The sequence below is a fragment of the Coturnix japonica genome, chromosome 4 (genome assembly GCF_001577835.2).
Source record: "Coturnix japonica isolate 7356 chromosome 4, Coturnix japonica 2.1, whole genome shotgun sequence".
Lineage (NCBI taxonomy): Eukaryota > Metazoa > Chordata > Aves > Galliformes > Phasianidae > Coturnix > Coturnix japonica.
The window spans coordinates 50,655,989-50,679,403 of NC_029519.1; the positions used below are offsets into that span (position 1 = coordinate 50,655,989).

The 23,415-nt window shown below is 40.0% G+C and overlaps 1 protein-coding gene across 9 annotated transcripts in view; it reads left to right on the forward strand.

The window, feature by feature from the left end:
- Window positions 1–520: 520 nt before the first annotated feature.
- The window catches only part of CAMK2D (calcium/calmodulin dependent protein kinase II delta), a 145,834-nt gene continuing 122,939 nt past the window's right edge, over window positions 521–23,415 (forward strand). For 5 of the 9 annotated variants that reach the window (XM_015861974.2, XM_015861973.2, XM_032444318.1 and 2 more), the window contains exons 1-2: window positions 521–721; window positions 1,342–1,436. In XM_015861974.2, the coding sequence (XP_015717460.2) occupies window positions 654–721; window positions 1,342–1,436 (163 nt within the window). In that variant the 5' untranslated portion in view covers window positions 521–653. Of the gene's footprint in view, window positions 722–1,311; window positions 1,437–23,415 lie in introns of those variants that run through there. The other 4 variants (XM_015861971.2, XM_015861975.2, XM_032444320.1 and 1 more) reach the window with 2 other exon arrangements.

The window sequence follows — 23,415 nt, forward strand, 5'->3', positions numbered from 1 at the left end:
TTCCTCGGGGCCGGCGGCGCCTCCCGCCTCCGTGCCGGGTGCGGATCGAATCGGATCGGCCCTTCGCGCGGCCGTTCCCCGAGCGCGGAGCCCCCCTTGCCAGAGCGGCCCCGACGGGCGGCGGCAGAGAGCCGCGACGGGGCGGCCGCGAGCGCTGGGCTCGTATCGCTAGGGGGAGGCACGGCACCGGGAATCGGCGCGGAGCGAGGCAAGGCGGCCCCGCTGCCCGCGGGCTCGGGAGAACGTAGGGCCGGGGCGCCCCGTCGCCGGCTGCCGCGCCGCGCCCCCCGGCCCGGTTTTGCTTTCCCTTTCGGTGCCGCCTCTCCGCCGCGACGTTTTATTTATTTATTTTCCCAGAGGGTGGGGACGAGGGGAGGGGAGAGACTCGCCGCGGGGACGAGCCGCCTGGCGGGGAGGAGGCGGCCCCGACACGAGAGGCGGCGGCGGCGGCGGCGGGGAGGGGAGAGACTCGCCGCGGGGACGAGCCGCCTGGCGGGGAGGAGGCGGCCCCGACACGAGAGGCGGCGGCGGCGGCGGCGGCGGGGAGGAGAAGCCGGCGCGGAGCCGCTCCTCGCATCGCCTCGCCCACCCCGCAGCCCCTCCGCCGCCTCGCCTCCCCTGGCCGCCGGAGGCACCGGCGGCCGCCCGTCCCCATGATGGCCTCAACCGCCACCTGCACCCGCTTCACCGACGAGTACCAGCTCTACGAGGAGCTCGGCAAGTAAGTACGGGGCCGCTCCGGGGACGAGGGGGGAGAGGAGGGAAACACTGAGAGTCGGGGGGGCTCCGTCCCCGCGGGTTGGGGTGTGCGGGGCGATGCCTGCAGCCCTGCCTCGTCCCCGGGCGTCGCTTCAAGGCTGAGACTCGGTCCGTGAGCACAGCTCCGGGTGGGCGGCAATCCCTGCGGGTGCTGCGGGCGGTGACGGGCTGCCCTGCTGCCGGGCTGCCCTGCCGGCGGCAGCCGGAGCTCGCTACCCCCGACACGACCGCGGCCGGTTCGTCGGGCGCCCCCCTGCGTTGGGGCGCGTATCCCCGATCGCCATGTTGGCACGGACACGGGGACCCGGGGCCGCAACGTGCCGCCGCCGGGAGAGCGCTTCGGTCGCACCGCTCGAAACAGCGGCTCTGAGCAGCGTTTTGCTGTTGCGTTGATTAAAATGAGCGCTGACCGTCTCTGACAAGCCTCCCTTCTTCTTACAATTTATTTTTCTTATTATCCCGTTCCCTCCCCCCCTTAATTCTTTGGGCATCGTTCCGCTCCTTTAGATGTGTGGCAGCGCGGTGGTAATGGCAGGGCGCTGTTCGGGTGGCACTGACGCTCTGTCCCCTCTTGGCTTGCAGAGGAGCGTTCTCGGTCGTGAGGCGATGTATGAAAATCACCACAGGACAGGAGTATGCTGCCAAAATCATCAACACCAAAAAGCTCTCGGCCAGGGGTGGGTATATTCCATATATTCCAACCGAGCGTTTACGATATCTTCTCCTCATTTCTTGCATTCTTGTGGCGAGCGTTAAAACGGAGCACAGAATAATAAGAATTAAGGTTATTAATTTTCTCAGTAATTTTCTTCATTTCCTTTCAGGCAGTGGTTCTTTTTTATGCTAAACGTTTCAGAGGTTAACCGTATGGAGGGCTGTGTTGCTGTACCTTAAAGGGAAGCTTTATGAAGTGATTTAAATGAGTGCATCCTCTTCCCGTTTTTACATTGGAAAAACTGGAAAGGATTGTACACTCTGATTTTTTTAGGGGAAGGCTGGGAAACAAGTTGACATTGCGGCTTTTATCATAAATATGTGTTTTCTTTTCTGAATTCAAAGTTTCCATTGCATTTAAACTGAAACGTGAAAAAGGCCTATTTGAATCCGTGGAGAAGAGTGTGATGCCCCCTCCTGTACTGAACTTTGTGATGAGATCCCGGGGAAAGGGAAAATTCCTTTTTTGAAGCGTCCATTTGTGAACACAAGTCATTCTGAATGACACATTGTGTCACAGCTCCAGCCCAGCATTAATGCCTGCTGCACCGCATGCTTAGGTTTTACTGTAACATGTTTGTTTCCCTTATGTTCTGCCTGTCAGTGGGAAGTCGTGGTGATACATTTGGGTGGTCACGTGTGTGCTGTAGGTTACTGCTGTCGGCAGCAAGCCTCAATGGAGATATGTCAATTCCTTGTTAAACCCACGTCAAAGTGATTGTAGGAGGATGTCGAGGATTAGGGATTATTCTCTGTTAACACTACCTGTGTTTTGATGTGAGTTTGTGATATGGTAAAGAATGTGAAAGTGAATAAGCAAGTGGTGTCAGCTCTGTAGTCTTCCTTAGAAGTCATCATTTGAGACATGCTGTTTTTCAGGCTTTCATTTTGTGCTTCCTTGGCTGTTCAGGCAGGACCGAGTTGGTCCTCACTGCAGCCCATTGATGCACCCAGACCTGCTGGGGAGAATTTGGCTGGCAAGGTGGAATGTAGCAAAACTCATGCAAAGAAAAATTTCTGTTGGTTTGAAGTGTAGGCCCATAAAGCAAGGAGTTGGGTTTTCGAGGTTGGTAACTGGGCTGTGAAATATTCTTCCATATGTGAATGAATGTGATGCTGTGTCCACGAATGCAGTGGATCCATTTCCATCTTGGCTTTCAAAGATTCCAGATTTTATTTTATTATTTTAGTTTACATGCACTGCTGTTCTTTAGCTTTTATCTTTTGGAAGACAAATAACAACATCTCAGCAGCTTTTGAAGAGCAAGCTCCTTACAGAGATCCTGGGATTCCTCTTAAGCAATTCTGCAGTTACAAAAGGGTGTTACTTGCAGTGCCTCTGTCTGTGATACTTTAACGTGACTGATACTAAGTATGCAGCTTACAACTCGGACTACATTTCAAGTAGTATCTAAATTATAAGTTTCATTCTCCTCCTGTCTGATCTGCTTTATGATGAGGTAGCAGTTCACTTTGATGTTTCCAGCTTCTCACCTGAAATACAGATCATAATGTAAATCTGAAGGTTATTGGGTGAGCTTCATCTGTGAGCGGTTAGAGGTTCTCAGCTTGCCATGTATCCCATGTACAACCCTGCTTGTCTGTAACTCTGAAGCACTACATCAAATTTGAGCCTTCTTGCTTGCAAGACAGAGTTGCCATTACAGTGTTTTGATGGGGAGGAGTCACGGCTGTTAATCTAAAGGAGAACTCAACATGATTTGAGTTGAAAAATTATTTGACTGTGTCAGCCTTGATACAACAATAATTGTCACTCCAGCCACAAATGATGTTGGAGATTGTTTGGATCCTTCCCTTAGCAGCCCTTCTAAACACAGGGTGATGTCGTCACACGCTTACGCCAGTGAAGGTGTGTTCTCTTCTGATTCCTTGTTCAGTTGTGAAGAAATTCTGGAGTAACCATGTCCAGAGATGGGCTTTGGCTTTCATTTGGAGGGAAGGAAAAGGAAGTTTGGTTCTGTTGTGTTTTGGTTTTGCAGAAGTGACTTTTGTGCTTTTAAATGGATGATCAGTTATTCACATCCACTCTGATCTTACGCACCAATTGTAGCTGACAATGCAGTAAGAACATTTCACATTATGTTTTTAAGTTCTTGGCTCTATGAGGCGCTTCAGATTCCACATTTCTCTGATTTTGTTGATAGCAATAATTATTTGCAGTTTAAATCTCTCAGTATGGCAAAAAGAATTTTATTAGGATGTCAAATGTCCTTAGAAATTTGAGCTGCAGCTTTTTTTTTCACATTTACTAAGTCAACTGAAGTATTATGTTGATGTTAAAAAATCAATAGCTCGTTTTGTACCAAGTCCTTTCTAGACGAGCTCACGTGATTTAATTGTGCTGCTAATTTAAAAGAGGAAGGAAGAAGTTGTATTGCGCATCCCTCCAAGACTGAATGCAGTGCACAGAGCACTTAGAATAAAGTGAAGGGTGTGTTTGCAGATTCTGGGTTCTGTATTGTTTGACTGATGAAGTCACTGCAATTTTCTTACTGCTCAGTTTCTAAAGCGTTGCTTTAGGCTCATTTGTGGTGTTTTTCTTGTGTAGAAAGAAATGTAGCTAAAGAAGAACGTTTTGCAAGGTGACTTTTCCCTGCATGTACCAAATGCAAAATAATTCACAAATTATTGTCTTTCTTTAGTCATTATCTGTACATCTTTTATTTTCTTTTTTGAGAGTCTTATGGCTTTGATCCAAACAAATTTCAGGAACAGAGCCATTTTCTTAAGAGGTTTGGGCCTCGCAAAAATTGCTTTCTAATACTGTTTTCTGGTTGGGTGTAATTTTTGCCAATGTTTATTTTGCTGTGTCCTCTGTAGTGGCTAAAAGCTTTGTTCCTTGGATGGCCATCTAACAATATTTGTGAGAAGAGCTTTTGTTTTCTAGAGTGCTTTTATTGAATGCTGTCCGGCTGCTCCTCTCCCAGCCCCTTTGGGTGCTGCAGCAGAAGTGAGAACCTCTTTGTTTAGGGCATTCCTGTTACTAAAAGGAATACAGGAATCAGCTGGAGGTTATTGCTTGTTTGTCTGTAGCTCCCTTGATCTTTCATGGCCTGGTCCTTCCATTAGCTTCAGTGAGCTTGGGAGCTACCAACATGATCATTTATCTTTCTTCCTGGTAGGAAACTGCCCAGGTCGTTTCTGCATCTTCCTGTTTGTGAAAGAAGAGATGATAGTTGGAGCTCACTTGGCCTGCTGAGCTTAATTGCAGCAAAATGTTTTGGGTGAGAAGGGTGAAAAAAACCCACTCTTTTGGAGTGTGAAAGGTACAGTGGGGTATTTTTCAGTGTTGTCAGTTGCAGCCAGATGTTTGACAGGAAGGCAATTATAATAAGACTTCCTGTACTCTTACAGCAGAAGAAATAGTTGATAATCTAGCAAAGATTGCTAACCTAACTGGAGATCTTAATTTGGGAGTTTGCTTTTACCTGTGCACATTTATTATAGTACCCATATGTATTTTCTTGCTGATTTCCTATAAGTACACATGAAGTTATTCTCACACCAAGTACTCTCCTTCAGCAAAGCACATTTCAGCTTGGTGAGACCAAGAATTCTAGTCTCAGGTTCATTCCATGTCAAGGAGCAGCGTGGTTGCTTTCTCTGTGTGTTAGAAGTATGTTTAAACAAATTTTTCACAAGTCCTTTGTGCTAATATGGTTGTCCTTTCCTTATGCTTGTGCTCTTTCTGCCTTTCAGGTTAGTCATGACATTTCTTTCAGACTAACTCAGGTGTTCTGATTGAGCAGGGGGATGTTTACGTATTTCTCTGCAAGTATTTGTTACGGCTGTGAATTACAGTAATTTAACAGTCTACTGGCTCTCTCAAATGAAGTTCATTCTGAAAGCTTATATAGTGGTAGAGAGCATTCATGAGTGTTATTTAAAAATAGGGCAGGTATTTTGTGTTGAAGGTATGGACCATTTGCTATCTCTCATTTTTAATGGGAATCTGGAAAGCTTTCATTCACTGGTGTGAATGTGGACTATGAATTCATTGTGATGCACGTTGGCCAGCAGAAACTTATTCCAACAGTTTAAACTAGATTTTGAAGTATTTTTCTTGGCACTTGGTAGGTAATTATCCGTAGCAAGTATCCTATAATTCCTATCATGTCAATATTATAACTATTTTTGCAAAGGATTTATTTATCTTTCTGTTGTGACTATTGTTGCTCTCAGGGGAGGAAATTCTTTTTATAGCTCATACACCGATGTGCTTTAAATAAACTGAACTAGAACGTGAGGATGTGTGCATCGCTACTGTTATCTTCCCCGTAGATTGCTGCTGTTCTTATTGGGATGTAAGTACTCAGGTGAAGATTGTCATCCATACTTTAAAAGACATCTGAGATTGGGGTTGTCAGTGTTAGAGTGAAGGATTGTGGTTTGCTGCAGTGCTGTTCTCCTCACATACCTTACAGGAATGTCCTTGACGTGTAGCTTCTCACTTTGAAGTGAAGCTCTTGGAAACAGTGCTTACAAATTATTGTGAAGTTTTGAAAGTGAAAGTATTCCTGTTGACTGAGGTGGAAACGTGACACAAATCCAATATTTAAAGTAACTTGGAGGAAACAGTGGGAATTAAAAAGATGTTGGAAACATCTGTCATCGGAATCTGACAGAGGAAAATGATTTTTGTTTCTATTCCAAATCCAAAGATGATTAAGCACGGCTTAGGAACTGGTTGAACGCATCCAGCTCTCTTTGTAACTTCCCATTTTCTTTCATTTTTTTCCATCACTGCTTTGGCTCGACCTCCTTTCTGCTTTCAGATTTCTCCCACTGAAATGTTAACAACGAAGGGCTTCTTTAGAGTTTATTTGGCTCCTTCCTGCCATTTTCTGACAACTTTGTTAATTCTGGTGTTCGTGTGCTTCTGGTTTTTATGTTCATTTACTACAAACTAAAGACTTAACTGCAAATCTAAATGGCTGCCCTTCTAGAATTGCTTATCATTTCTTCTATTAGTAGGGAGAAGAAGCAATTGTAGGGGAAAATGTGAACTCTGCTTCTGGATCCCCATTCAGATACTGAAATGTGGGTGGTTGTGGGGTTTCTGGGTTTGTTGTTGTTGGTTGGTTTTTGTGTGTTTTGTTTTTTTCTTCCTTTCTCTTGGTCTGAGAGAGGTTGTGTTCTCTGGAAGCGTTTGCTACTTCTATCCAAACTGTACTTCCAAATTAAAGCTTTAGCTCACGTACAGAAATAAGGAAATGAGCTCTCTGATAAGCACCTCACCTTTATTGTTCCACCTGTTTGCATGTTAGCGTACACAAAAAGCACTGTTTTATATCTACTGCAATTTGAAACCATGGGTCAGCTGAGGTATCTGAGGGACTCATCTGTGACCTCGTTATGAGAAATTTAGAAATATGCTGCTTTCTGGAAGATGGAGAATTTCAATTACTTTGCTTTACAAATGTAAGTACTGCCAAGGTGCTGCTTTATTCATGTTCATGTCCTTCATTTGACCTCTTTAGGAATGTAGGCCAGGGTGTTTCAGTGGGTTTATCTATGTCAGGGTCCAGCTTCCTCCTTCACATCCATTTATTGCACATTTATCAAACGCCTTGTAAAGGTAATATGGGGATTTCGAAAGATTATCTGGGAAGCATAACTTTCCCTGTTGATTGCAAAAGGTTAATAGAGAACAAAGGTAAAGATAGTAGCTCCTTTTGTTTAATTCTTTATTACCAATAATTATGCCTTGAATTTGAAGAGACCCAGGAATCCAATCTATCTATTTGTTCCTCTATGTGTAGAGTTCTGTGCGTGTCTTTGGGTGTGTGTTTGTGCTCTTTATTTCTACTGTTATGGGGAATGTCTCCTGTGTGGTATCAGAGAGAGAGTAGTAAATATTTGTGAATGTAATTTTTGTATTTTCTTCCAGGCTGGGGTGGACAGTTATGCTGTTATTTAATACACATTGTCAGCCTTTAAATGTTCCGAGTTTGTTATCTGAATAATAGAAACTTAAAGCTTTGCAGCCACGTGAATTCCTGTTGCATGTGATTTGAAGATGCTGGGCATATTCTGCTGAAGTGAGAATTTACTTTTGCTCTTGAATCTGTTGTTTCTGTAAATTTCACTGGACAGAAGCACAGGCTGTAGCTGAGTCTGCTGCATGGCTAAGCAGAGGGAAGTGCTCAGATTTGTAAATATGTTTTATACCCAGTTTAGCTTTTATCCTGATCCAGGGCCTCTTCAGTGATAATTGGGAAGTATAAATTGTGCTGCAGCATATTTCTGTTTTTTGTTGTTGTTGTTGTTGTTTTGTTTTGTTTTCATAGTTTGGCTTTTAGAATGTAGAGAAGTGGTAGTTAATGCACTGAACAAGCTGTTACTGATCAGTCTGTGCAGCTGTTGGTTTAGATCTCTTGTACTTCATAGGATGTAACTTTGCATACCCAGTGGTTTGAGTAACTTCTATGTGAATTTCTGAGCTTTTGTAAGGAAAGGAAAGGAAAATAGTGGAATGTATTTTATTTAATAATGGAAATGTGCTGCTGAAGGTATTTGATGGTCAAGATGAAGAAACTTTTCATATCTTGATAAGAGAAATCTCTCTATTCTTAAAGCTCCTTGCTTTTACAACTGCCCAAGAGTTGATACGCTGCTGCAAGAAGCTGACGTCCTCTTCCTTTCCAAGATAGGTCTGGCATCGGTGAAAATGGAGTTACCAAATGAATTTGTTTTAGCAGTTGCTTTCACCTCAAATCATGCAGTATGCTTGTTGAAAAAGGTAATCACTGCTTATGTGTTGTTTCTTTTTCTCTTCCAGCCAAATCAGTAAATAGGGTTGTCAGGTGCACAGCCTTTCCCCTCTTCCCCGTTGCCGGCCTGCCATCATAAATGCTCTTTTTGCACCACTTTTTATGCTGCTGACACGTGGTCAGCCACGTAGTGGAAGCAGTAGCTGCAGTTACGTACAAGCAGATGTGGAGCTATAGATCCTTAGAGCTTCTTAACATGCAAAATTGAAAACTTCAGCATCCGATTTGTAAGCAGATAGTGCTGGGATGAACTGAATGCTTTCTGAATTGATTGGGCACATGCATGAATCTTGGCAGATGCAAGACTGAAGGATACATCAAATCCCCACGGTAAAGTTAGTTTAGGGTTTTGTGATTTGTCTGTAGGCTGGTTTGCAGTCCTTCAAAACAGCTCATGCAACGTTTTGGCCAGCAGCTCTCCTTCCCTGTGAGACTGTTAATGGCCCACAAACAGCTGTGTACAGCATTAGGGGCAGTGCACTGGATCGCACAGCAGAAGGTCTTCCGTATATTTTCCTGTCCCAGCACTAAAATGAGCAGTGTACTTTGCCCAGCAAGGAAGATTAACAAACCTCAGTGTAAGCAGAAAGGATGACACACCTCTGCTGTAAAGTTTCATCATCTGAACACATGAGAGGATGAGATACGTAAAATTGCAGCATACAAAGCTTGTATTCATAGCAAGAAATCTATTGCATGTGTTTTCAGAACTTTGTTCCTAATTTAATTAGAGTCAGGAACTGCTTCTGCTTACTTGTAAATTTTCCGCAATGTGAATGCAAGTGTTGCAGCAACAGTCACGTTGTATATTCATGTTGCTGCATGAACAGATGGGGTTCCTCCATAATATCCATATTTGACGTTCTGATGGGATTTGCCAAGCCTAAGCTTTCATTTAGATTTTAACCTCTTGAAGAGATAGGTTTGTGATTTAATCAGCCAAGGGAAACCTTGAAGTTGTTTGTATTGCCTTGCAGATTTCAAACCAGCGCTTAGGTATGGTTTTGATTTGGGAGACCTCTCGTAGGAATGCTTTAAACAGGCTGTTGCTCATTCAGTCACTAAATTCAGAGGTTTCTTTTGGAACCTTGTTTATTGAACTCATTATGTTCATATCCTTCCGTACCTGAAGATGTATTTTTTATTCTATGAAAGCATCACTTAACATTGATGGAGCTTTGTTGCTGTGGTGCTGCACTGCAGGGGGTATTTTGTCCTGTACAGCAGTCGACCTTCTGTTTCTCTAGGGGCAGCTCCAGGTGCTGCTGAACTTTGCTTATTAAATGTGGGCTAAAGGCTGTTTCCCACCTTTTATGGAAAGGCGTAACAAATATTAAATGTCTCCAAGATGCTGTATGTTGCAGTACAGAAAATAATCTTCAGCGTTTTAGTTCCTTATGAAACAAACGCTGGAGTCTAGAAAATCTGAATATTACATTCTTGGTGCTTTTTTGTATTGCATATACTGTTTTCTAAATGAAATGAAGCTCAGGTGTATGGTGGATTGCTTAGTGCTTGTTTTCTTTATGCAGCATGGACAGCTATGAAATAGTAATTAGGATTGCACTGGCATATGCACATAGGGATTTAATGCCCTTTCCTTCTTCTGATGGCATAAGAAAGCATTTTTCCAAGGCTGCTTTAAACATGAGTCTCCCAGAAGGGGAGGAAGAGGCAATTTATTTTCAGTCTGTACATTTCCATGGTGCTCTTGCTGGTACTCCTCATGTATACTTGGTAGATTTTAACGTGTTAAGAACATTTTTTGGTTGCTCAGACTAGAAGGTGTGGGGGGGAGGAAAGGCCGCTGATAAAAGAGTGTGTGTATTAGATGCAGGAAAAAGATCCAGCAGAGCTTGGCAGAGCTTGTGTGTACTCAGTCAGCTTGTTTGGTTTAGGAAAATGTTTCGTGCTAAAAGGCTTATTAACTTAATGTAATTTTACTTGTAATGAGAGCAAGATTGGATGCCTTTACATTTTTGTTTATTTGTGGTTATTACGGCTTATCTATTGAAATTAAGTAACAAATTACTTTCAATACCATGTAAATCAAAACAAGTTTACTAATGAGATTCGTTCTTCCAGACTAGAAGTTGCTTGTGTGTGGTCCATCCCTCTTCCTAGGAGATGTGTGTTAATACTGCAGATGTTTTAGGGTCTCCATTGATAACCTATCTAGCCCTGCATATGGATGGTGGTAAGTTCATGACATCTTGGAGATGGTTTTGGGAAACTTGAGATCAAGAGACATGGACAAGGACTGGCAAAACATATTTCAAATCTGTAATAGGTGGAGGCTATTTATGCCTCAAAACTGTGAGGTCTTATATTCATTCCATGCTTCTTTAAGTTTTATTAAACTCATACAGCATTCTTGCAGACATAAAGATCTCCTGGAGTTGATATATCTCAGCAATACTTATAATCCTTGAAGTATGGAATGGTTGAAAAAATGTTTTTTTTTACCTGCTGTAATACAAGTGTGTAAATCACTTCCACCCCCAGCTATCTTTTTATTGAAGAAGGCTGGAGGAAAGATTTGACTGATGGGAATGGGTCATTTAGCAATATTTGAAAGTTCAACTAAGAATCTTTTTTTTTTTTTTTTTTTTTTTCTTGTTCAGTGCTGTGTTTTCCCTGTTTCCTGTAGTAGATTCAATTTCGCTAAAACTTTGACCTTGAAGTTTCAAAGCACCTTTATCTCCACACTTCTGCAGGAGAACATCTGAGCTTCAAACCACATTGGGTTGGCTTTTAGTGGAAAAAATAGGGAATATAGTTAAAGTGATATCTGGAGTAAAGTTAACTTCTTCAGCATAGCAGATCATCTCATTAATCGAGCTCTGTCTTAATATAAACTAATGAGGCAAGGGGATTAGTCCTCTCTCCTTTGCTGATGCAATAATTTAGTACTGCACCCTTTTAGTTGGAAGAATTTTGATCTACAGCTCAAATGTATTAATGAACATTGTTCATTTTTTGTGTGCCTATGCAGTCCTTCAGGGAATTCTTCATCTGTTATCAGTGTATTTATCAAGAACTATCTTGTTTCCATTCTTTCTTTCCATAACAGCCATCTTCCCTTAGCTTCCTCCTGTATAGTAGACTTGCTGCTATTGTGCCCATTCTTCCTTCCATGCACTCTATTCATAGTCTAACTTTTCTATATGGACATTTGAAACAGGAAATTGGGAGTTGACATATGTAGCTGTCACGTGTATTCACCTTAGTAGTAAAGCATATGAAATATTAAGACTGGTTCAGAGGCTGATGATTTGAAGAAGTTCTTATAATTTGGCTATCCCTTTCATCACTATGCTTTCTGTCACTTCTTTTACCAGTTTCCTACCAATTTCAAAGCTTCTGTGGTGATCTCAGGTTTTACTAGTCCCCAGATGTCTCATTTGCTTTATTTCTGCATCTTAAGCAAATGACCCCTGCAGGAAACATTGGGATTCCTGCTTGGAAAAAAATGGTATAGAACACTTAATATATGTTACTGCACAGGGCCAATAACTGATATGCACAGATATAGTTAGATGTGTGGGATTTTGTTTGTTTTCTACTATCTCTCAGGATCGTGACTGTTTGAGAGCTAAGTCAGAAACCAGTCCTTTCAATCACAGGAATGTTACTCAGTTTCTGAAACAGACTGCCATTATTCTCACCTCTGTGCAAGGTCAGGTGGAAACTGCTGTGAAAATAGCTCCATGAAACGAAGCTAAATTACAAAGAGTTGCTGTCAAGTGTTGACTGCTGTTTCTGCAACCCCAGATGCTCTTCTCTTCCAACAAAATAGCTGAAGAACATGAAAACAAATTATGCAAACATACAGCAGCTTAATTTCTCTTTTTAACACGCTATATTGATTCACACCCTAAACTGAAACTTAGAAAATGTTGCTAATTATTGAACTGTTCAGCTTATAAAATATAACATGTAAAAATGCATAACTAGCTCAGCATAAATTTTAAGGTGTGGATTTTTTTTTGTTTCTGTTTTGAGTGTATGTCATTTACTTTCTTAGAGGCTCTTCCTCTTAAATCTCAAAGTGGAAAGAGCTGGGAAGCTGCTTCTGCCTGTCCTGTGGCACTGTCTTAACCTTCACCGGAATGGGGACTGCCAGGCATTGTTGCCTCACTTCCTTGTACATCCCATAGGAGCTGGTGTTGGTGTCTGTTCTTGCTCAAGGCTAAAATACATCTACTCTTCTGCATATCAGTCTGACTAGGTGGTTTGAAGATCTTGAACTCAGCGAGTGTATCTTTCTTGGAACAGAAAAGTTAGTTGTTATTCTATCAAGCCTCTGCAATTTGGTCTTGGAAGTGAGGTAACTTTATGTAAATCAGCAGTGGTGTTTATTTAGCAATAGAGAGCTATGTGACAAGTAGCATAATGAACACTGCTGACATGTAAGCATCCATGACATCAGTGCCTGGGTTTGCATCTGTCACATTTACTTTCCTACACAGAAAATAGTTGATTTTCATTAAAAACAGTATGAAACAAGTTTTCCACAAAAATATTTTACTAGTAACAAAAAAAAATAAAGCTTCACATAATTGGACATGCTGCTGTTTGCGCTTTTTTTTTTGTAATGTTGAGTAACTTTTTAAAATATGGGATGTATATATTTAAATAGATGGAGTATTAAGCCTCCTTGTTTTTGTGAATTTCTATGTTGTTTGATTAGTTTCTCTTCATAGTACTAAAGGAACTCCTTTAATTTTGAGTTTGTTGTTTAATAAACCTCAGTAATAGAAAGATTAGAAGATTAAAAACTACAACAGGAATCTCCCATTGTTTTCAGTAAATTGTTTTGATTACTTTGTTGAGATTCTCGCTGTCTCAAATGATCGTTCTTGAGGAGGAGGAAAGGAAGGAGAATGACAGGGTGTATAACGTTTCCTTGCTGGTTATCAGACAAACTAAGGGGCAGTTGTACAAAAATGAGGGGAAAATGAGTTGATCCACCTAACTCCATGTTTTCATAGAACAGTTACTGAATAATCTAAGCTTCAACTGGGGGGAAGAAAGCTTTGATTGTATTTTGTATATGCGTTTTTGACATGAGAACAATGCATACAACACCTACCTATATTACTCAAAACAGCCCCCAAATAAAGGAAAGTGTTTAAAAGCAAACCAAACAAGAACAACAATAAACAATCCAACCCACAGGAACCTTTGGTTAAGTAGAGATTATCAGCTCCTCTGGTGTTCTACTACTAGTTGTAAACCCAAAGGCTTTTGTGCCACTGTGACACGTGGATATGCTATATAAAATTATCCACGTGAACTGTAGATGTTTGCAGAATAAATATGCTTCCAGGCTTGTGTGAAAGAATGCAAGCAAAGCAAGCATTTGATGTTTCAGGTCTTTCAATTTTTTTTTAATTTCCACATTTTTAACATAATAATTGTTTCTGTTCCAAGTACGGAGTGTATGAGAAAGCTTTTACTTAGGCTGAAGAAACTGTTGAGGAAGCTATATGTATAGACTTGATCTAAGAACCTCAGTTGATGGTGTTTAAGCTCGTGTTTTTTTGTTTTGCAACTGAGGCAGACTTAACTGCACCCAGCCAGGAAATTCCACACATAGGCAATAATTTTCTTCAGTTGCTGTAACTTGATCGTGTTTAGTCTGGTACCTGTATCCTTAGCAACTTCTGGTGAGATAATAGAGGGATATGGTTAGTTTCAGACTCCATGGTATTCACATGTCTTTCTTGTGCTTTCTGTAGCAATTCTCTTAACTTATTAAATAGTTCCTCATCTGATAGCCTGTGTTTGGAATACTCCTTTGCTTGAGAAGGCAATATGGTAACAGTGGTGATGTTTAACAGTATTGCCTTAATTTTAATTCCGAATTTCAGTTGTATCCAATCTGTGATCACATTAAATCAATACATCTATAATCTGTGTACCAGGGACTCATGTTTTACAGTGTGTCAGTATGGGTTGTGTCTTGGATAGAGAACAGATCTAGTTAAAAGGGAGCATTAGCAGGAAGATGATCACAAGAGAAAATAACGATTATTTAAAATAATTGGAAATGTAGAAGAAAAAGGACATGGTAATTTGAAATCTGGTAAGTGTTAGGTATTCATCTAATGTGTTTAGGTGTTTTGTTCATAGTGTTGCTTTTACAAGAATGAAAAATATTATTATAGTATTCACATTATCCCATCGTTCTACCATATCCATACTAATCTGTGTGCCTTGGGCCCGATATAATACGCTGTTTGTATCCAGTATTGAGTACCGTGTGCAGTGTTGCATGCCACAGTACAAAAGGACCATTAACTATTACAAAATGTTCAGAGGAGGGCTACAAAGATGGTGACAGGTCTGGAGGGGAAGATGTGTGAGGAGTGGCTGGGTTGTACTTGGGTTTGCTGTGCCTGGAGAAGGGGAGGCCTCGTGTCAGCTGCAGCTCCTCACAGTGAGCTCTGCTCTCTAGGGATAGTGACAGAGCCTGAGGGAATGGCACGGAGCTGTGTTGGGGAGGGGCAGGTGGGGGTTAGGGGAAGGTTTTGCATCAGAGGGCAGCAGGCATGAAGCAGGGCGCAGGCTCCCAGAGTTCAAGGAGCATTTTGGACAGTGCTCTCAGGAATAAGGTTTGGATTTTGGATGGTCCGATGTGGAACCGGGAGTTGGACTTGATGATCATTATGGGTCCCTTCCAATTTGAAAAAAAAAAAAAAAAAAAAAAAAGCAAGAAAGAAACTCTGCATCTAGTGTTCTGCTTTAAACTTGGAAGTTTATCTCAAAAAATATTACACTGAAGTATAAAGCAGAATTAGACTCATACTGAACAAATACATACAACATTCTGTTGTATATTTGCAGTGACACCTTTATAGAATGGGAAGATGTTTAATGTTTTCATGAGACTTCTTATGAAGCAGGTGAATAAGACAGCTTGCCACTACTTCATACTAAATAAATTGGTGTTCTGTGGTGGATTGATGTGTGCCAAGCATTGCAAACACACAAGAAGTTTTCTTTAATGACTAAGCTTTCTTGCCTGATATAAAAATGAAAGACTGCGCAGGAGGGAGCGATGTTGTCAAACTTGTCATCGAGTTCTCAGTTGGTTTGAATACTTGTAATGTTCTTCCTTTAATTGACTTAGAAATTTGAAAAGGTTGATTATGAAATGGGAAGAGTAATTTTTAAAGATGGTGGTAAAACTTAGCTCAGTGTTTAACTGTGCAAAGACCTGAATAATGTTATAGCTCTGTTGCCTACTTACAGTATTTCATTAGGTTCTAAAGTATGTGAAATTGAAACATTAACCATTGATACTTATGTAGTTAACTTGGGAAGGGGGGGAAAAATCAAACCAACTATTGAAGAGTCTGTAGTTCTTTGGGAGTGTTTGGAGGTCAAACCAAAAAGCAGATACATATTTTCACCTGTTCATTCATTTGTTGTTGTTACCTGGAAATGACTATTTTTTCATATTCTCTAACGAAATAATTATATTCCAGTAATAAGAAGTGTAGAATGGGAAGCTGTAATGTTTTTTGACTAGTAGCAAACAAGAGTCCCTATAGTTTAGTGACGTGGTTTGGGAAGTATCTACCTTAGTGTAGTTGAAAATCAAAGAATTCAGAAACTGTAGCTTTTTGAAACCCTACATCTTCCTGTACTGCAGAGAGTGGTCGTTAGAAAGCTGACCTGGAACAACTTTGTAAGAACTTTCATCGATCTAACAAAAATCTGCAGCAAAAGCCTGTGAAACTTCGGGGGATCAGTGAGGTGGTGATCTGGGAAGAATCTGTGATGAATCTTGATCTGATCTTTGTGTTCCAAGTTTCAGTACAATCCCCTGTGACAGTCAGAGCCAAGGATGGTGTAGTTGTTTACTGTGATGGCAGCTCTTTGCTGCATTGATCAGTGGTTTCATGATCAACAATTACAGCTGCGTTTGTGTGTACTCCTGTGGTGAACTGCTTGATGTAACCTTAGCGATACATAATTTCTCCTCTGAATTTCATTTTTCTAATTCATTTTCTCAGTAGAATTAACTTTAAAGAATAACTTGTTAAACTGTTCAATTTATGCAGTAGCACGGTGCCAAGGACAGATGGGGAAGCAATGGTATTAAAATGGCAGATGGCTGTGCTATACCCTCTGCCAAAGAAATTACAGTGAAATACCAAGTGTTGCTTCTAACTTCTGATTTCTGATGCTTCTTTTAGGAAACAGCATGTTAACTTCTTCAGTTTTGTGTGCTTCTCCAATGATCCCCTTTAAACACCAGGAGTTAATCAGGGACGGGAGAATTGCTCCTAGTAAGACAACAGTAGTTCAAAGACTGATTGCAGAATTGTTTCTTCTATCTTTTTAAAGGTGAACGAACTGTTGAAATGTTGTAGGTAATTCTGTTGGTGTGTTTGTAGCTGTGTCCTGTGTCAAAACAAGCAGAGTTTGGTGAAAGGATTTTAAAGGTATCCTTTCATCTGCCTAGGCTGGTGTCAGTGTTTTGTCCCCTTAAACATAGGAGCTGATAGGAAAATTGCAGAGTATGTCACAGAAGTTTTATGTACGTATAAAATTGCTGCCAGTCATCCAGGAAATGTTGAACCAAATAAAAATAAGGTGAGTTGCTCACATTAGTACAGCTTCAGTGATTCCAATAAGTGGATGATGTAAAGAGCTTTCATACGGTCTATTCAAAACCCCCTTGCATTTTCCTTTAGTGCAGCTTGTCTTGCATGTGTGCACGTGTAATGTGGGCCATGAGAAAGGTTTTACAAGTAGTCTTCTCAGATAACCATTTGGCTATCACAAAAGCTAACTTGACACACTTAAAATAGCACTTGGAACTGTAACGTGCTTCTGTAGTTCAGTATTTGCACTTTGGTCTCTTTTTTAATATTTGGAAATGGGCAGCAATAGGTTATTCATTTATGTATTTCGAAGCTGGCTCACCTTTTCTGGAGTGGTTGAGTCACTGTCCCTGGATGTGTTTAAAACCTGTTTGGATGTGGTGCTCGGGGACATGATTGAGCACGGGGTTGTTAGAGTTAGGGTAGATTGAGCACGGGGTTGTTAGAGTTAGGGTAGGATGGTTAGGTTGTGGTTGCGGTTGGAATTGATGATTTTTAAGGTTCTTTCCAACCTGAGCGATTCTATGATATAAAGCTTTCTTTTAAGCAGGATTATTTTTTGAGTAAATCCCTGATGTGTGATTTTTGTACTGTAAATCATGCCACTCCAGTAGGTGGAGGGGTGTCATGGTGTTTTCTGTTCTTGTTGAGGTTATGCTGGCAGGTTTGAAATGAAACACCTGATTTATTTTGTGTAGTGATCAAGTTAGAAGTAAATGTCTCCAACAATACTTCTTCACCCAAATCTAATCTTACTTCTTGCTAGTTATATTGAGGCCACTATACGCTTTCTACTGCTCTAGCAGTGCTAGGATTTATTTATTTATTTTTACTAGCATACTTGATGGATAATTTAGAGAGCTTTTCAATAAGGGGCCTTAGTTTTAAAGTGAAGAACCAGAGCCAGTACAATACTATCTAAGTATTGGAAGGTACTTAGTATACTAATACTTAGTATACTTAGACTTAGTAACAATATATAAATATTCAGTTTTATAAGGGGCACTTTATTTTTTTACACTGTAGCAATAGCTTGGAAAGAGAGGGTTTGCTTCAGGAAAACACGTTGTCAACTTATTGCAGACTTTGAGCATGGTGCCTTTAGTGAAATATTTTTGAAAATCAGACTGTGAACTGATAAAATTGTGTCATTATGAAGTCTTCACATCTGGTTTCAGCATGATAATGAGCTACATGCCTCAAAACCTGTTACTAATCCATTGGACTGAGTATACCTTAAGTCTGTTTGTGTTCACATACTGTAGTAAATCATGATTTTTCAGTCAATTTCAGACCCCGATCAGCGATCATCTTGGTTTGCTCAGTGATTGCTTAGTTTTAATAAAAACAAATGTGTATTAGTAGCAGTGCTAGTTAGTGTATGTGATTGATTTGACAGATAATGCCAGTTTGTAGCTTGTTTAATTTGATGTGATATTTTATTTATTTATATATCTATATAAAATATGAAATGATTACCAAAGTTATTTCAACTTGGTTGAAATTGATGCTATCTTCTCTTTACTATAGAAGTCAAGGGGCAAATACATTGTGCAGTTTATTAATGATAAAGTGATAATGATAAATTCTTTGTAGGCAACGCTCATAGAGCAGACTAATTTTAACAGTCATGTATTGTTTAACAGAATAATGAGCAAGTTAAGTGTTTGGTATCTTGTTCTCTTGCCTTTTTCTGCTGTTCACGTCTTCAGCTATAAGTACTTCTGCAGCTTCAGGTGAAGCTGAGGGTCTTTTATATTGATGTGGCTGGTAGTGTTTATCTTGCTGCTGATATAGCACAAAAATGACAATCCTTATAAGCTTTCCATATAAATGATTGTATGAAAATCATAAAAGTTTTAACAGACTTGGGTATAGCACTGAATATCTTGCTTTGGAATAGCATCTCTTGAATTTTAATGACAAGCAGAAGGAAAACCCAGGCTTACTTCTTACTGTAAGATATTTTAAAATGAAATGATTAGTGTTGGTTTGGTGTGTTGTGTTGTTTTTTATTATTGTAAGAAATGAACTTCTTCTGGTGTCTATGTAATATGACGTTAACCCATGTTACTTCTTGCTCTTGTTTTCACATATCATAGTAAAACATTCTGTGAATGGAATCTTTCTTGTGCCTGCCACTAGTTTCATAGTTTCATAGTTTCGTGCGGGTTGGAAGGGACCTTAGAGATCATCGAGTCCAGCCCCCGGAATTCGAGCCTCTGTGTAGCAGAGCGGCACTTCTACCACTTGCGCCACAGGGGGGATTCGAACTCCGGGCCCCAGTGTTGCAAGGCGGCGTCTTTAACCACTGCGCCACCGGGGCACACAAGTTGACTTTAGTTGACTAAAAGAAGCCCAGAACAATATTCAGCATTTTAAAATTCAGGTATTGGAATGTCTCAGATGATATTAGAAACTTAGAGAAATTTTTGTGGAAAATACTTTTTATAGGAAGAGTGAAGGGTTCTGGTGATGGAAAAACTATCTTGCTTTTTATCCTTGTTCTGTTTGGGTTTGGTACAGTATATTTTAAATGATGAATTACAGAATCATAAAACTGCTGTATTATACTTTAAACAGTGTTGCTGACAGACATTGTTTATTTTCTTATCTTTTGAGAATCAGAGAAGAGTATTATGCAGCTTAACTGCTGTAGAATGCTTGTTTGAGAAATGAGATGTGCTCCTGCTGGGGGTGACGTGTTCTTGTTTGCAATGAGATTTGCAAGTGACACAGTTCATTAGTGAAGAAGGTGTCATGCAGAGGAGATTACCAAATTGAGCACATCTTAATGAAAGTCTGAAATAGGATGCTTGTCATGGTTCTGAGTTCTCCTATCTGCTGATACAGCGGTGCCACATGTTCTCCATAAACTCCAAATCTTGTAGTGCATGTTCACCTTTCTCAGTGCCTTTGCGTGTTCCCAGAAGGGATTACCTCTGTTTGATAAGCTACTTAGCTGCTCTGCACAAGCTTCTTCCTTCACATCACAGCTCTTCTGCCTAGATATTTATAGGTATAGCATTAATGATGTATACCTTCTTAGATGGCTGAAATGGCTATTTAGGTAGGTTTATTTGGCTGCTAAAGAAATTCAGCTTTTGGATGTCTCTTTACATTTTAGAAGATGCTCATACACAGAACTGTGGGATATTTATTTGTGAGTAGTGGCCCTGCAGGTTTTTCTGCTGTTTCTACATCATAAATGAAACAGGTACTGAGGAATATAATTGTGTGGTGCATCAGGAGAGAAGAGCAATTTGGGATGAGAGGATGGAACAAGAATATCATATTAACTGTTTCACTCTGCTTATGTTGCTTTGCTGTGACACTCTGGAATTAACCTGCATGGGATAGAAGATGCCCTGTTGTGACACGGAATTGCTCACAAGTACACATTTATTCTTGGAGATAGACTGTGAAGTGGAAAGGATGCTTTTCTGCTACAGTTACTTTGTGTTTATTTATATGTATAGTCTCTCTTGACACAAAAATAAAACGTCTTTGAAATGTTGATTGCATTCGAATCAAGTGATGTTTTCTGGATGGGTAGTAAAAACCACACGTAAAAGAACAACAGCCCCTGGGAATTCTTTTTATCTAAAAAGCAGGAATTACCACTTGAGAGTTTTAATTGACAAGTGTCTCTCATGTAGCTTAAGGCTGTTCTTGTATTAAATATTCATGCTTAAGTGTACCTGTAAGCTACCATGAATTACTGCATGGATGTACAAATCTTCTGAGACTGTTCTATTTCCTTGCATAAACAGTTTGTCTTAAAAGACGTTGCTAGTATAGTGATATTAGGATATTTTAGAGAGACACACAGTCTATCTCTTGCATTTCTGGCAAAGCTAGGAAGTCAGTTATGTCTTTTTGCCATAGACAAATACATCACCACAGTTCACCTCCCTTTTAAAAACAATAGTATAAGAAGAGCTCTGGTGATACTACCTTCTAAGACTTTCCAGTATGCAGTTTCTTTATGCAGGTTTTCGCCATTATGGGAGTGGCCTTGGTCTTAGTTCTGATCTTTGACAGAGTTACACAGAACAATAAAATAATTTCAAAGAATGATAAGCTAGTTTGGGGGAAATAGTTCTGTGTGGGACCTTCTTAGCAAGTGTCAGTATGCTTAAGACAAAAGCTTGTGCTTGAGTACCTAAATGAAATAGAATTAGGTGATGTGGAATCTTTCTGTGACGGACTCGCAAGGAAGAAATCAGTAGTGTTTTCAAAATGTCAAAAGTACAATGAGATGCTGAGTAAGGTCTGATGTTGGAAGGAGCTCCTTTGTTGTAGGGGGCGATGGACAACAAAACCAAAGATACCAGTTCAGCTAAAGGAAAATTGTCAGTTGAGAAATTTTGTCAAGAAACTTCGGTGTCTTTGGTGCAAATTCTGAACTGAAATGCTCCTGACCTCCTTGTGGAGAAGAGTAAATGAAACACTGAATATCGCATGGATCATGGAGGAAATGTGTATAATTTTGTAGAGAAGTGCTCTTCTGAGGCAGAATGTCTTATTTACTTCTGAACTTGTAGAAGAGGCTGCTGTATTTTTGTGTTAGTATCACAGGTTGCTTTTTATGTTCATGTTTCTTCTAAATATTATAGATTTACTTAAACTGAAGGAACTGAGTAGCATTTCTGCCTACTACTACTACTCAGGACTACTAAAGGACTACTCAGTCCTTTACTTGAAACTAAGCAACTGCATTTTCTTTTGTACTGCTTGAACAGATTATGTTTGTAGATCATACTGAAGCTCCAGCCAAATACTAAACAAATGGAAGTGGAGGAGAGGAATAACAGTGTTTTCAGTATTGATGTTGAAAGGAATGTAAATGTTAACTTCGTGGTGTAAGTATTGAATGGTGTCATTCTGATATCCAGTGGCTAGGGGCGTGCCAATATATTCACTACATTTGGATGATTGATTTAGCTTTGTAGGGCTTTTTTCTTCTCTCACTAAGGCCTTTTTTCTTGATTTTAATAAGTCAAATTTTCACCTCTTGGTTTTCAGGGTTTTTTAGGCTTTTTTTTTTTTTTTTTTTTAAATTATCCTACTGCTGGTATGTGTATTTACTACTGCTAGCTCTCTAGCTCTTCAGGTTGAATGTGAAGATAATATGTAATCTGCTATTAACAGTGTTTAAAAAAAAATAATTATCCCATCTCTGTAGAAGTTTGGTCAAATACAGGCATTCATCATGATACTTCATGATGGGTTGTATTAATAAAATGTAATTATTGTGCAGGGGAATTTCTTATTTGATTTTTCAAAAAGCTACCTTAAGTTTTATAGACTCAATGATATACTCTGAACATGCTCACTTAACTGGCTGTTAACTTGTGTGTTAGTCTCCAGAGTCACATGAAGAGCCAAGGAATTTCAACAGCAAGTGAATGTGTGTTAGATACGCTCCTCTGTTCGATGGTTAACTCATTCTTTAAGATTATTTTTCTTGGCTCCTCCTGCGGTTGTTTTTGTTTGAGGATAAAGGTCCTTTAAGCTTGGTGTGAATCACTGGGTAGCATCTCAGTCTTCTTTATACTTGCATTGTCTTTGTGCAGTCTAGGTTTGAAATACTTACCTTTGACAGTTTTTCTCTCCTGTGGATCTTTACAGTATTTTTTACCCTCTAGGCTTATCCAGTGTTGGTAGTTCTTGATTATTTTTGCTGCATGATGTTTGAGCTTTTTCTGTAGCTCTTGGGTTCAACTTCCATTTAAAATTTCCCAGTGAAAACCTTTTTGATTATGACTTTATGGAAGATTACAGTAAGGTACCCTGCTTCCTTTCTATGGCTTAGATACTTTTGATCTCCAGATTGGGAAGGGAAGATAGATTCTAATTTAAAGGGGTATCAGAACAGCTTTGGGCACCTTGTAGAATTTTGTTCCTCAGAATCGGCATAGCTAACAGACCGTTTGTACCAAAGAATTAATAGAGGGATTTGTGCTCTCTGAAGCACAAATGAGCATGGCCCAGCTCACTGAAGACTTAATGTAGCTATTTAGTGAACATTCATGTGGGAGCACTGTGCTGCTCTCTTGCTGAAGTCCTAACTCACAAATAAACAGAGAGTGGTAAGGTTTTTTTTTTGTTTCATTTTTTGTTTTAAACATGGGTGTGTAATGTTTAATTTCTATCAAAATAAACCTTATGCTTCAGATGGAATTTTAATTTGTTAAACTCACTGTATTTTTACAATTCTTAGAGATAAAGGAATGAAATATATCTTGGTGAACAGACAATTTTGTTCAGTCTTGAATGCTTTCTTCTGCATTTCATTAGACCTTTTGAACTGATTTGATCTATAACCAGAAATATGGACACGTGACCGCTAACTGCAGATATGTCAAATTGAGATATGAGTGGGCAATTAAAAATGTAGCTTTAAATAGAAGTGCTGTCAGTACAGTATGCAGCCTATTAAGCAAACAGTCAGACTGAAGCTGGGAATTCTTTTTGCGGAAGGAAATTGGAAATTGAAATTCTTGAAGTTTAATAATGATGGA